The following is a 15,191-nucleotide window of genomic DNA, read 5'->3' as shown; positions in this document are numbered from 1 at the left end:
TGGATGTAGATCTTGGAGACGGAACAGACTACTGTGTATATAACATCCCAATGTTCCCGTACAACATTTCCCTGGGTCCTGTTGGGACAAGATAAAAGGCTTTGTGGCCTAATATCACTGTAACTGCAGGTGTGGAGGCTCCCATTTCACCAGTGTCACTGATGTTCACAGACGTTTGGAGGAGGGAGGAGGGACAACAGCGAGACATCTGCACGTTTGGATAAGCATCTGAGGGTTCAATCAAATTCAACACCTAGCAGGTAAATGTTTGGATACATCCAAAACCCTGTGTGTGTGCGTGTGTGTGTGGAGTCTGTTCTGGCTTGTCATCAAAGGAGATACCACAACCACATGGCTTTATCAAGAATGAGAACAATATCTGTGTGATCATTTTCCTCAGGGGGAAGGGGGGGAGTTTATAGAGGACTCGGGTTTGTAGTTTTCTCCTTCAGCTTGTTTATGTTAACCATTTTTATTTGAATTTAGACAGATGGGCAGGCCTTGTTCAAATAAAAGTCTTGTTCATGTAGGACACGGACTTGATGAATTACCCCCATTTATCCCGTCTTTTGTAAAAATGCAATCATAAAGGATTAAACAAGCAGCTCAAACCGCTACCGCACCGGATACAGCTATAAAGGATTCAGATTTTATGACCTGTCATGCCTTGATTAGTAGAGCAGAACTTCAGCCAGAAATGCATTTGACATTTTCCTCTAGATACTACTGCTGCCACTCATGACAGGAAGACAGAAACCCTGTCTAAAAATCACAGGAAGAATGAAAAAGATAATGTATACTACATTGTGTAAATTAATTTAGCTCACACTTCCATTTAGCAAGACTTCGTGAGCTGGTTCATTGTGTTGCTTAAGCTGCTTTAAAACCACCGTGCGGTAACCGCCCTGACAACCGCCGACCTCCAAGAGTCTTCCCCCCAAAAGGGTTTTTAAAAGCAGCTGTTGCCACAGTGGTCCAATGACAGGCAGCTGCTTCGATGAACACTGGCAGAAGTGCAAGCTAGCATGCAGCTACATACTGTAGCTAGACATCGGAAACCACTGAAATCACCAAAGATTTCGACATATTTGGACAATTTACCAGTCACTATGTTTGGTGGAGATCTTATCCTAGGCTCAGTTTTTCTGTCTGCACATGGGCGGCAACGGCTTCATAGTCCTACTGCCGTGTTGGAAACAACTTCCTCTCTGACGCCTAATCCTCGTTCAAATGACTGGAGGCGGCGAGTTACCGTGCAGCGGCGTGAAAGCACTTTTAGGGTTACAAGGATGCTGACGATCAAATACAGGCTACTGTAGGACTTCAACAATGTCAACAATTAGTCAGTTATTCCATTAGCAGTCTTAAAAGCCATTGGCTATCGGTCTGACAATGATTCAGCCTCTGGGGTCAATGGCCAATACATCAGGGTTTTCCTCTCTTCTGTGCACCGGTTGCAAATTTGCGAATCCAAGGATAGTGAAGGACTGACCCGCCCTACGCTTGGCTAGTACTCATTGCCTTTGTTGTTTGGATTGGTTAGGTATCGGCAAGAGGAGTGGAACTGGTTATGGTTAAAGTAAGAATGTCAGGGTAAGCCAATCGGAGGGAGAGAAAGGCAGGCCATTCCTTCGCTATCCTAGGATTCGCAAATAGGCGCACCAATCATTGTTTACAAATTCAGCTTTTTATTTGCTTTTTAAAATAATTTATCTACATTAATTTGCAGATATCTGTTTATGGAGGTTATTAAAAAGCTATATCAACGTCAGACAATAGCCAATAGGTTCCAAGACTGCATTCCCTCCTCTTTCGTTCTCCACACAAAACATCTACCTGCATGCAACCAAAGCCTTCTCAAATGTGACTGTCAAAACTACTCGGTCTACAAACGGAAACCAGGCTGCTTACAGATTCTGCATTCATGTGCAGATATCTCTTTACAGACATGAATCATTTAGTTCAACAACAAATCAACCAAAAATTAATTGCCAACTTTCCTGATAATTGATTAATCATTTCAGTCAGTTTTGAAGCTAAATGCGAAACATTTTGGGGTTCCAGCTTCTCAGATGTGATGATTTGCTGTTTTCTTTGTCACATATGATATGAAATTTAATATCTTTACACTTTGGTCTGCTGGTTGGGGGTCCCTTATAGGGCTCTCTCAAATGAGGTGCTGGCATGCGTCTGCCTGTTGGTATTACTGTACATGTGGAGTTAGATGCATGCTTCTGTGTGTTTGCATGCGATAGCTTATTAGCGCAAACAGCTTACAGCGTGAACAGCTTCCAAACACTGCTTGATTCTTGACTGCTGTAAGATTCCTTGAGTTACTTTTGTGTAAAAGCTGACCTGTTATCTGAGCCTATTTCTGGAGGTATGACAAAATGTAGAATGACTTACATATCAAGAATTTGACAACTGTTTAAGAGGCGAGATCTTCTGACAGTGTTGTTTCAACCCAATGGCTGAAAGGTCAATTACCACAAGGATTTTATCATGTCAACATAGTCTATGACTAAATGTTTGAGGCTTGAACTTAAAGGCATTACAGTGGACTCTAAGAAACACTGAATGGCATTTAATTTTTTCTTTAACATTTCATAGATTGATTCATTTCATTTAATGGATTCATCAAGTAATCAGTCAATAATGAAAATAATTACTAGTTGCAGCCTTTAACTCCAGACATTAGCTGTAAACTTCTAACCAGAAACTCCACTTCTTGTTGTCATTTCCCTACAGTCTCTCTCCTTTTTATCATTATTCCTCACTTCTCTGTACATTTATAAAGCAGTTTTTAAAGCCTCAGAATAAGAGCACATTTTTTTGCTCAAGTTGAAATCAGTTGCATTACATTGGTGCAAAAATTTGCATTTAATCTACACCGTCAGGAGGCAATCAAATGCACGCAAATGCATATATCTGGTAGAATACCTCAAAACAGGACTGCCATCTACCCCACAGTTGTCAATTGTGTCTGTGATATTTTTACCAGCACCTGAAGCAACACACCCACATCGCTTGAGAAAAACACTTCTATTTTTGGTCTGTTTTTGTCAAACGTGAGTACACACACACACACACACACACACAACTATTGACTGTGCATAGCCTTACAATAACAACAATGACCCAATACTGACTAACGCAGGAAAGTCAAAGGTCAGAGGTTCAGATCAGCTACCAACCCAATCCCCAAACTAAATCCTGGCATTGTTACATCTCTGCAAACCACAGCTATGTCACATTTGCATGTCTTACATGTAGCCGATAGGTTGAAACTTTACGTTTCAATTTTCAATTTTATGGTACGTTGTAATGTGTGGTTAGGTTTAGGCACAAAAACCACCTAGTTATGGTTAGGAAAAGATCGTGTTTTGGCTTAAAATACCCGGATTTGTTGCCACAACCGCGGCTGAGCATGTCCCAGACGTCTCCTTAAAAAAATACCTGCTTTTGTCGCCACAAACACCGCTGGTCTGCTGCTTGGCAGCCATCTCGCCCAGGTCTCAGTACTTTTTCTGACATTTTGCAAATTTGAAACCACGAAAAACACCTTGATGTTAAAGAAAAAATATTAGGTCAGGTATGCATTTTCTTTGTCATATCCTTTGACATTAATATGGCCTGAGATATAAGATCTGGTTTGGAACTGAAAGTATCACAGAAACTCGAGCACAGGGAGCTCCCAGCTTCCACCACAACAAACTGATTCTAGGGAGAAGACAGGAGATCACTCACCTAAAATATTATTCTTTCACACTGAATGAGAAGTCAATACAATGAACCACAGAACACTAACAGAGAGGCAGACACCAGGAGAGTAAACTTCTTCTCCCAGCCACAGTGACTGAATTATTCCAAAATCTGCTGACCACATTCAGACTTCAAAACAGCCAAATGTGATTTTCAGAACATAACAAAACCTCCTGATATTCTAGCATTTGACTGGTGGTTGGTGTGAATTCGTCTCCCCTGTTAGTCATATGGACAACATCTCAGTGAGCATGGTGGGTTGGGTGAGAATTTAACTCACATTGGCCGGCTCCTGCTGTAGAGAGTGTTGCTCTTTGCAGCCTCTGCAGCCTGTGCAGCTGCTTTCTTCTCCTCAAATTCCTCCCTGCTCAGGACTGTGCCCTTGTGGCTGTGCTCCACCAGCTTACGGGCCAACTCCCTGCTCTGCGAGAGAAAAGAAGAGGAGAGGAGTCAGGCAGGGAGAGGGGAAACGGCCTGCAGTCAGGGCTGGAGATTGTCAGATCTTGTCAGTCTTGAATTTTGGCAGGGTGAGCTGTGAATGCTGTGATCTATTTTTTCACTGCTCTTCTTGGACACCACTTCAGGACTGCTATTTTTTATTACTATTAAATGTCAGAAAGTAGTGAAAAATGCCTATTACAATTTCCCCAAGCTCAAGGTGACGTCCTTTTGCTTGTTCTGTCTGCCAAACAGTCCAAAACCTACCGATATTCAATTTACAATGATATAAAACAGAGAACAGCAGCATGTCCTCACATTTTAGAGGCTGGAAGCAGAGAATATTTGGCACATTTGCTTTGATTTAAACGATTAATTTTGTACTGATCTACTAGCCGATAAATCAGTAGTTATTTTAGGAGAAGCATATATCCAGTTAATGCAACATCCTGGATTTCAGCCCGGATCAGCAGTCGCTGCTGAGTACTGCAGCCCAGTCTCCAGAAGAAAATGATGGCACTGTACATTTCTGGAGCCTACTGAAACATTACATTTGTACATTTCATACATATCATATCAAAGTTTCTGAGGTTACGTAGCTCTGATTACATGTATATGAGCAGACTTTGTCATTGGGAGGTGTAGATGATGGTGGATGGTGTGACAAGCTACCAAGCTGCTGACCACCGTTCGAGACCAACAAACAACAAAATGTTTTCAAGCGAGACATCAGCTGTGTTTTCAGCGATGATTGTGTCACCAAAATCAGTTTTTCTTTTTTTTTTTGACATGACATCAACTGCATTTCTAGCAGTGATTAAGCCACCAAAACCAGTTATTTTTTTCATAGGACATCGGTAGCATTTGCAGCAGCAATTACGCAACCAAAAGCAGGTGTTTTTTTAGTGAGACATCTGCAACACCTCAGGCCAAGATTGTGCCACCGAGCCAGGTATTTTTAGGGAGACATTTGTGGCATTTCCAGCAGCAACTTTGCCACCAAAACTGGGCGTTTTTTAGTACGACATCGGCCACATTTCTAGCTGTGATTGTGCCACCAAAACTGGCTATGTTTTAGCCAGACATCAGCAGCATTTCCAGCCATGATCTTGCCACCAAGCTGAGTATTTTCTAATTGAAACAACAGCAGCATTTCCAGTGGTGACTGTGTGACCAAAACTGGTGTTTGTTTAGCGAGCCATTGGCAGTATTTCCAGCTATGACTGTACAACCAAAACCTGGTGTTTCCTAGCAAGACAACTAGGTATTTCCAGCAACAATTACGTGACCAAAAGCTGGTGTTTTCAGTGAGACATGGGCAACATTTCTAGTCAATACTGCGCCACCAAGCCAGGCATTTTTTTCAGCGAGACCTTGGTGGAATTTCCAGCAGCAACTTTGCCACCAAAACTGTGTGTTTTTTAGTGCGACATCTGCCGTATTTCCAGCTGTGACTGTGTGACCAAAACCGGATATTCTTAGCGACACATCAGCAGCATTTCCAGCCATGATTGTGCAGGGTATTTAATTTTGTTTTAGCAAGAATTTGGCAGCATTTCCAGCAGCAATTGTGCCACAAAACGGAATTATTTACTTCATTTCCAGCAGTGATTTTGCAAACAAAACCAGGGTTTTTTTAGCGAGACATCTAGGCATGTCCAGCAGTGATTGTGTGACCAAAACCGGCTGTTTTTTAGCAAGACATCTACAGCATTTCCAGCCATGATTGTACCACCTAGCCAGGTAATTTTTAGTGAGACACTGGTGGCCTTTCCAGCAGTGACTGTGCTGCTAAAACCCTGTGTCTTTTTAGTGTGACATTGGCAACATATTCAGCCTGATTGTGCCGCCAAAATAGAGTGTTTTTTAGTCAGACATTGGCAACATTTCTAGCCAAGATTGTGCCACCAAGCCAGGTATTTTTGTAGCGAGACATTGATGGCATTTCCACCAGCAATTTTGCCACCAAAACTAGGTGTTTTTTAGTGCGACATCTGCCGCATTTCCAGCTGTGACTGTGTGACTAAAACTGGATATATTTAGTGAGACATCGGGCGCATTTCCAGCCATGACTGCACCATCAAGCCGAGTATTTTTTAGCAACAATTTGGCAGAATTTCCAGCAGCAATTGTGCCACAAAACAGCCTGACATCGGTTTCGATTTCAAGTAGTGATTTTGCAAACAAAACCAGGGATTTTCTAGTGAGACATCTAGGCATTTCCAGCAGTGATTGTGCTGCCAAAACCCTGTGTTTTTTTTAGTGTGACATTGGCAGCATTTTCAGCCCGATTGTGCCGCCAAAACAGAGTGTTTTTTAGTAAGACATTGGCAACATTTCCAGCAGCTATTGTGTCACCAAGCCAGGTATTTTTAGCGACACTTGCATTTCTAGCAGTGACTGTGCCACCAAAACTGGGTGTTTTTTAGTACGACATCTGCCGCATTTCCAGCTGGAACTGTGTGACCAAAATCGGATATTTTTAGGGACACATCGGGCGCATCTCCAGCCTTGATTGTAGCCGAGTATTTTTTAGCAACAATTTGGCAGCATTTCCAGCAGCAACTGTGCCACAAAACAGATTTTTTTTTCAGCCTGACATCAGTTTCAATTTCCAGCAGTGATTTTGCAAACAAACCCAGGGATTTTCTAGTGAGACATCTAGGCATTTCCAGCAGTGATTGTACCACCAAGCCAGGTAATTTTTAGTGAGACACTGGTGGCCTTTCCAGCAGTGACTGTGCTGCCAAAACCCTGTGTTTATTTAGTGTGATATTGGCAACATATTCAGCCTGATTGTGACGCCAAATTTTTGTTTTTTAGTAAGACATCGGCTGCATTTCCAGCAGCGACTGTGCCACCAAAACTGACTATTTTTAGTGAGACATTAAGACATTAGCAGCATCTTCAGCAAAACTGAGTGTTTTTTATTGAGACATCAGATGTATTTCCAGCAGCAACTATGCCATTAAAACTAGGTGACTTTTAGTAAGACATCGGTGGCATGTAAACGTGCTACCAAAACTGGCTACTTTTTAGCGAGACATTGGCAGAATTTTCAGCCTGACTGTGCCACCAAAACCGGGTGTTGTTTTGTAAGAAATCAGCAGCATTTCCAGCAGCAATTCCAATGCCGAACGTGCCACCAAAACTGGGTACTTTAAGCCAAAGCATGATCTTTTCCTACCCATAACCACGTAGTTGTGCCAAAACATTACCACACCTTAACCACAACACTGTGGTAATGTAAAGAAAAGTAGAGTTTACATACCCACTACATCACGACACACAAAATGTTATATATCTGTGGTTTGCATAAATGTACAATGCCAACATTTACTCTGGCCATTGGGTTGAGTTTTGATAAATGAAACTCACCCCTCTGGCCTCTACTTAAAATAACTTTCCCAGAATATGGAGGTGGTATCATTAAATTTTGAGAGTTTAGATTTAATGACTGAAAACAGGTCCATTCCTTTTCTAAGTGGGTGTGCGCGTGCATGTGTCAGTGCCTCTGTAGGGATTGTTAGCTTCACTATTCCAATCACCGTTTGCAGACCCGCCGTCATTAAAGCCAAGCCATAAAGTCATCATCTAAAAACCAAATCTTGCTGTCAAATCCTGTGGCTTGTCAGATCAAAGCGTCGGCCACATGTCCTCCTACCCAAAATCCCAGCAGCCAGGCCTGCGTCCGCACCCGAGAGGAAAAGTTATATTTTCCTTCAACTTTGATGTGGCTCACCAGAAATGAGTCTCAGACATTTGCCGGTCCTAAAATTGGCCCGAAAATCATTGTCTTCATTTTCAGGGCTCATTGAATAAGTCTATTTGAATGAGCTGCTTCTCAGAGTCGACACAGCAGGACCTGGACTAATACACAGCAACATCTATCCTGGCAGAGGCCGCACTGACCTTCTAATGAAACCTCTTTAACTGCTTCTCTTTTCTGACTTCACATGCATGGTGTGACAAATCCTAAGTAACAGGAAAATTACGTTTATAATTAGCTGATTTATCAGAACCTGGGTCTTATCAGCGGGACTGCACAGGTTAGATAACCTGGGCCGACTGTGGTGTGTCACAACACTGGGGTGAGCGAGTTTGATAGTGATTGACTGCAGCTGATTATCAGGTCAGATATGAGTTGTTCTCTTCTCTGTGTGGACACAGGTGTTCAAACAAAGCAGCCCACTGCAGCAGCTACGCTTAGCATTAGCAAGTGTGCCATCTGCTGGACAAGAGCAGGACTGTCAATTTGTGATGAGCAGGTTCAATTCAAGTGTATCCAGGACTATTTGTGTACTAGTCAGAGTAAGTTTAAGACCAAAAACCTGAGAAGATTTACATCGGAGAATATTTTAGTATAAATTTTAATAAATTGGTACTAAGGACAAAATAAGGCCAATAAGTTTGCTTTAACCTCATTAAAACGTGAGACACTGTGTCTTTGATTAAATGCAGCAGCTAGTTGACGAGCAGGTGTGAGAAGATTATGGAGCAATAAACCTGTTTTACACTTCCACTTACTATGAATTTATTTATTTTAATTCTCTCTATACTCAAAACGACACATTTAGTGGCAGCCTAGTTTAAATGAAGTCATTTTACAGTATTTTTTTTTTTTTTTAATTTCACTTGTCTCGACGGTTTTTTATTACCACACATTAACTTTTGCTGTATTAAAGCACTAAGTCCCATACATGCTGGCATTGCCGTGGGAATAAGTGTTGTTGGTGTGGTGTTTCTCCAGTTAAGCCTCTCTTCAATTTAATGAATCGAAATCGAAGATACAGCGTCCCATGTTTTAAAACGTTGAACTGAAGCACTCTGTGGTACAAATTAATGTTGAAGTGTCTTTAACGTTATGTCAAATGTCAGTATCTTTGTTTCTTGTCTAAAGCCTAGTTCACATTACACGATTTTGACGTCGCAGAGGATCTTGAGAGCCACTTTGGGTCGGAGGTGAGTCAGCAGATAGTCTGCCACGACGAGTCCTCATGTGTGAACAAGCCTAGGAGCAAGTCGCCCCCTCGTCTGTGACTGGGACTGGATATCTGGCATGCTAGAAAACTGGAGAAGTCTGACACGACTGACAAAGAGCATCAGCCAATGAGAGGCGGGATACGTCCCACGTCAGCACGCAGGAGGACAGAAGAAATGTGAGGAGGACAAGTTGCAGGGTTGCCAGGTCCACTTATTAGCCGCGACTTTGGGCTTGTTTTTTTGTAAAGTCACTTACAAAAATTGGTAGTCGCGGGTTGTGTTTTTTTTGGGCTTGTTTCTAAAATGGAGTTGCTTATTTGGGCTTGCTCTCTAAACGTCGCCTTTCTCTCTATATATATCCGTCGCTTCTTTTGGGCTCGTTTCCATAGCCCTGGTTGCTTGTTTCTCTCCCAAGATCTGGCAACACAGACAAGCCGACAAGCAACAACAACAATGGCGGCATTCACAGGATCACGGGGAGCATGTTGTGTTTAGACCCAGGCCCTGGAGGCAGATCTGATTCAACACAGGGGAGAATATCCATGCCTTTACCATGTGTCGTCTCCAAGTTAAAAAACGTAGTTTGATGACGTCACTGTGTTATCTGGGGCTCTGTCTCTGAAATCTTGTGGTGTGCACACACAGGTCGTTACACAGTTGGCGAGACTCCCGATGACAGAAACATACGTCGCCAGGTATGAACACTTAAAAGGTTACGATAGTCTCCGCGACGCAAAATCAGGGTGAAAATCGTGTAATGTGAACTAGGCTTGAATTGCACTAAAAAAACTGAAGAATTAAAAAAAAATACTCCAACTCGTAACACACGAATGGATTTAGTTTTTTAGACTCAGTTCCAAAGCAATTCAATGTCAACTGAACTTGTTAATTCGATTTTTAAAAATAAACTTAATTCATTTGTGTGTTACCAGTTGAAGTCATTATTTTAATTTGGTTAACAATGTTATTTTCTCAGTGTGGTGTGGCAAATGGAGCTGCTGTGAGGCACAACACTTTTCAGACCTAATGAGACCTAACAATAAAGTATCATCATTGTCATTATTATTATCAGCATCATCACAATGGTGGATGCATTTCAGGTCATTTCAGCATTTGCAAAAGTGAAGATTAAAACTTTTGACTCCTTGAAATTAGACATTATAAGTCACTTTAAAGCTTTTTCAGGACTTGTAGTTCCAATATGGCATACATCTGTGATTTTTAATCCTAATAGTCTTACCACAATAACAGTTGTTAGCAGTAAACACAACATTGTCGTAGTGGGCCTCAGAAGAATTTGCTAAATACTTTCCAAAAGAGAAAAATATAACAATCTAATAGCATTTTGTTGCCTCAGCTGCTTTGAAATTGTTTGACTGGGTGAGAAATTATATAAATGTTTAATTCCATTCATTTATATCCCCCCAATGAGACAATTGTTAGATGAGGACTGGCAGCAGCTGCTTGAAAAGGCCGCAGTTTAAACTATTTTTTACCCAACCAGTGTGTGACTGCCACCTAGCGCGCGCCTACACGCACTACACCAACAAAACTTATTCCCATGGCACTGCAGCATGAATGTGACTCCACGGTGCTTTGATACGGCAAAAGTTAATGTGTGCTGATCAACACTGTCAAGAAAACAATTGGAGAAACTTTAAAATTACTACATTTAAGCTTAGCTGCTACTTAATGCGTCGTTTTGAGTATAGAGAGGAGCATAAGCCAGATTCCATTCAGTTTTTCGGCAAGTGTGTTACCTTCCTAACTAGCAAGAGAGGCTTAACTTGAAAAACATCCCTTAAGTCACCTGAACAATCTCAGGAATACAATGTTCAATTCGGCTGATGCTTGGCTTAGGAAACGGTAGATAAATTCGTAATAAGCTAAAGTGTAAAACTGGGTTTCTTGCTTCATAGCCTTCTCACGCCAGAACGTCAACTAGCTGCTGCTGCGGTCTTGAGAGCAAAAAAGCGATGCTGTATTATTAAAAGAATGTGTTATGAGATTTGGTACATGCCGAATTAAAGAAAGGAACATGTTTATTTTTAAAAGTCAAAAATTATGTGTTTCTAACGTCAACTGTTGCTTAATTGCTAAGATTACCTTAAATTGACAGTTTAGTGAAAGCGGTTCTGACGTGATGTCCAAGTACGTAACCGCGGTTACGTAGCAAAGATAGTTAACGTTACAGGGACACTAAAGTTAAACTTTGTAGCAGAGTGACTCACTTTTAAGTAAAATAAATCCGTTGGCGTCACTTTGGAGTCCAGGTAATCTTCGTAGGTTTTAAACTGTGTCACAGAGTCGTGGAAACGGGCGGCTGCACTGGGCTCCATCTTCACGCGCTCTGTGTTGTTACAGGCTGCTATAGTAACCGCGTCACCTGTCACTCATTAAGGCTCATCACAGGAAGCGGAAGTCATGGAAGTCGTAGGGGGAAACAAACAAACAAACAAAAAAACAATATTAAAATATCAATATTGTTAAATGGTACAAATAGATTCAGTAATAATTCATACAGTTTTTTGAATTTTATTTTATTTTATATAATTTTATTTGGGCCCGACAATTCAAATCCTGGTGCCAAAAGTAAAATCATAAGTTAAAGATACATAAAGTACATATCAGTCTGTACATATCTTAACTTCCACAGACCACCCCATGTGTCTATGTACAGATACAGATGCCTTTACCTGTTCTAGAAATGGGTTTGTTTCCCTGACGTGTCCCAGCTCTCCCAACTGCAGCAGGGGTCAGATGTGCAGAACACACGTTATTATCATCATGTGGACCTCAAGATTGAATTTGGTGGATGAAGCAAACATTTATTTGATCACTCGTGATTTGATCTTATGATCTGATAATTTGCAGCAATGTCTGGCTCTGTGTGTAGAGCGGGCAACCCAAGTACAGATGCTGTGTCCCTGCTGCAGCAGCTGGGGGCTTGATTCCGGCCCCCCGTGTCAGAGGCAGGAGAGTGAACAATAAAAAAATCTTGAGAGTTCAAATTATGTATCAGTTTGGAAAAGTTACAAAAATTTACCTTTTGCCTTTGTGATAGTCCAACAAGCTGCTGGGAGTAAGCATGGAGCCCACACTGTAACTAACTGCACTGCCTGAAGAAATGTTATCATATCATTGGACAAATGAAAGAGTGATTCCAGAGAGAAGCAAACTTTAATGATATTGAACCAGCTGTGTGGCATCGCAGTGTGCACAGATGAATGGTGTTCGGCTTCCCTTCTATGCTGACGCTAGTGCCCTTCTGTTTGAAGCCAAACAAAGTTCATCTGCACACACTGTGATGACACACAGCTGGTTCAATATCAGCAAAGTTTTCCTGCTTCCCTTCACTGGTTCCTGTACAGCAGGGTCGCTCTTTGTTTCACTGTTATAATCATTACAAAGCAAAAGCAGCATGTGTGTACATTCAGTAGGCTATATCTTCAGTAGCTAGCTAGCTAACCCTACACTTTTCAGGGTTTGATTTTGGTTTTGGAACAGGGAAGAAATGTATATCTTTTTCCAACCTCTCCAGATAACGAGTATCATTAAAGCCCCTACAAGGAACTTTCATTCTGAGTTGATTTTGGCGACCCTGTGGACCAAAGCGGTAGTGTTTTGCCGGAATGAAGCCTACATTTCCCATGAGCTCTAGTGCGTATTGTCGTAAAGACGCTTACCTGGCTCGCGCATGTGTTTGTTTTGGGGATGAATGAAACAACAAGACGGGAAAACTTTGCCCCCGCTCCTATCGGGGATCCCAGCTCATCTCTGCCGCGCCCCAGCTCCACCTCTCTGGCGTAAGCGCCACCGCACTGTGGACCCTGTCGACGCCTGGCTGGTATCTGTCGTCGGCCCGGATGAGGTGTTCCAGCCCCGCGGCCCCTGCTCTCCTTGTCCCCGCTGGCGCGGGGTGAATCTGCACAACCTGCGGCCTCTGTGTGTGGCTCCCCGGACAGCTAACGCCGTGGACCCGCCGGCTCCTGCCAGGATTGGGCTGGTAAATGCTAGATCGCTAGCGAACAAAACGTTTATCCTGAAGGATTTCCTGACTTCCCGAGGATTGGATTTTCTCTGTGTGACTGAGACGTGGCTGACTGTTGGTGAGTCCAGTGCTTTCACGGAACTTTTACCCGATGATTGCTGCTATTTTAACTCCCCGCAGACGTCGGGTCGAGGAGGAGGAACAGCGACTATTTATAAGAGTCACTATAAATGTAAGCAGCTAGGTAAGATGACGAGTGCCGTCTGAGTGCCGTAAATCGTTTTGTCCTGGAAGCGACCTGAGGCGGACCCGGAGACAGTTTCCTAAAGGTATGGATATACACTATATAGAAATAGCTTATCTTCACACCGATGGTCTCATTTGCTGTTGTAGGTCACGCACAGACATCAGCAGAAACCAGAGACTTTTGCATATCCAGTTAAAAGTTCTTTGTAGCGGCTTTAATACACGACGTGCCCCAGGCACAACACTTAGCTCCAAATCCACAAAACCAGCCTGAAAATGAAGGAAATCGGAAACGATGGCGCACAGCTGTGTTGTTGTTGTCGGACCCTGGTCTGAGCCGACCCGATGCTACGTTACGATTGGTAAGTCTACATCTGGGGGCGGGACTTAGCGAAGGGTCAAAAGCTGAGAGCCTATTTGAAATTGCTGGTATTAAATTGGGTCGTGGTGGTGCTGAAGTGGGTGAGGGGCCCAGCTTGGAAAACTGTATCCCCCTGTCCAGAAGTCCTAAAAGGTGCCTGTTTGTATTACTGTATTATTGTGTGATGACAAAGTGGACTCTGAAGGCTTACTGAATTCAATATACACTTCATCTTGAGCCTAAACCTGGAGTAATGTATGTGATGACAAAGTTATTCAGTCCCATGATGTCAGTCCCTAAATCCTGGCAAATCGACTATTTGGCAACTTCACTGACTGTAAAACACAGAATAAAATGTTCAGTGGGAATGTGCTCGGCTCCATTTACAGAAACACTGTGACTCTTGGCTGTCATTATCATCTTTAACTATCATTTTGTTTAATTTTCTCATCCAGCTTGACTTTAACGGCTCGGCAATGACGTCCACGGAAAGTGAGGTAATGATTTAAAATTTTGTTATGAGCATGCCTTCATGCGACAGCCATGTAAGTTATGGCCAATATGAGCACACGCAGACAGACAAGTAAGACAAAGGGAAGTGGAGGCAGCTGGCAGGGAGGGTTGGTGGGCAGAGCAGAGCGGTGGAGACGACGAGGGAGCCTGCTCCTTCAGGATCAGCTTCAAATCAGGACTATCACGCAAGCTTCGTCTCATCTCTGAGGTCACCAAGTGTTTTCTTACCTAGAAATAAAGACCTGCTTCATTATTTAACAGCATTATGAATAATTAATGCAAAACTACTGTTCTTGTTCTGTGTTGAGAAATCTTTTTCACAGAGACAACTATGGTTAAATGTGATAAGACCAAAGGACTGGATGGAGACCATCATCAAAAATGCTCACATGTGCAGCGCACACTTCATATCAGGTTAGGGAGAAAGTATTTCCTGTTGTAGGGATGAATAACGTTATGTGTATTAAGGGTTATCATGTCCACCTCATCAGAAACTGGGGAGAGATTAAGAGGAAGACTGGATTTCTCTGGAATGCTAACTTTTTAGCGCATTAGCTAACGTTAGCTTCCATAGCAAAACAAACAAGTGTGGTCCTCCTTTGTAAGATTGGCTTCCTGTGACATCATCCATCCACTGAGTGAGAGCCAGCGTTGCCAGATGGGAAATGTGAGAGACTCAAAATTATCGTATTTTGAGGGAAATTATCGTACATCAAAATAGTACATCACATAACCAAAATAACAATCCTACTGATGCGCTATAGGCAAATATAGTCACTCTAGTGTTTACTTTTTTCCATTTTCCTTGCTTCTGTTTTTCCTCTTCTTCTTCTTCTGTTTTGAATCTCATTCTCGCTCGACTTCCTGATGGGTCCTAGCACTTCGGGGTCCATGTCA

General features: G+C 42.4%; 1 protein-coding gene across 1 annotated transcript in view; it reads right to left on the bottom strand.

Moving 5' to 3' along the window:
• Positions 1-11,559, bottom strand: part of cfap299 (cilia and flagella associated protein 299) — a 130,729-nt gene extending 119,170 nt beyond the window's left edge. The window contains exons 1-2 of the mRNA XM_033620613.2: positions 11,415-11,559; positions 4,043-4,185 (exon numbers count right to left, since the gene is read on the bottom strand). Of these exons, the coding sequence (XP_033476504.1) occupies positions 4,043-4,185; positions 11,415-11,522 (251 nt within the window). The 5' untranslated portion in view covers positions 11,523-11,559. The remainder of the gene's footprint in view (positions 1-4,042; positions 4,186-11,414) is intronic.
• Between the last annotated feature and the right edge of the window lie 3,632 nt (positions 11,560-15,191).

This window comes from Epinephelus lanceolatus, chromosome 9 (assembly GCF_041903045.1).
Source record: "Epinephelus lanceolatus isolate andai-2023 chromosome 9, ASM4190304v1, whole genome shotgun sequence".
NCBI classification, from domain to species: Eukaryota; Metazoa; Chordata; class Actinopteri; order Perciformes; family Serranidae; genus Epinephelus; species Epinephelus lanceolatus.
Note: the sequence above shows the minus strand (reverse complement) of the source record. Positions and strands in the feature narration are given on the sequence as shown.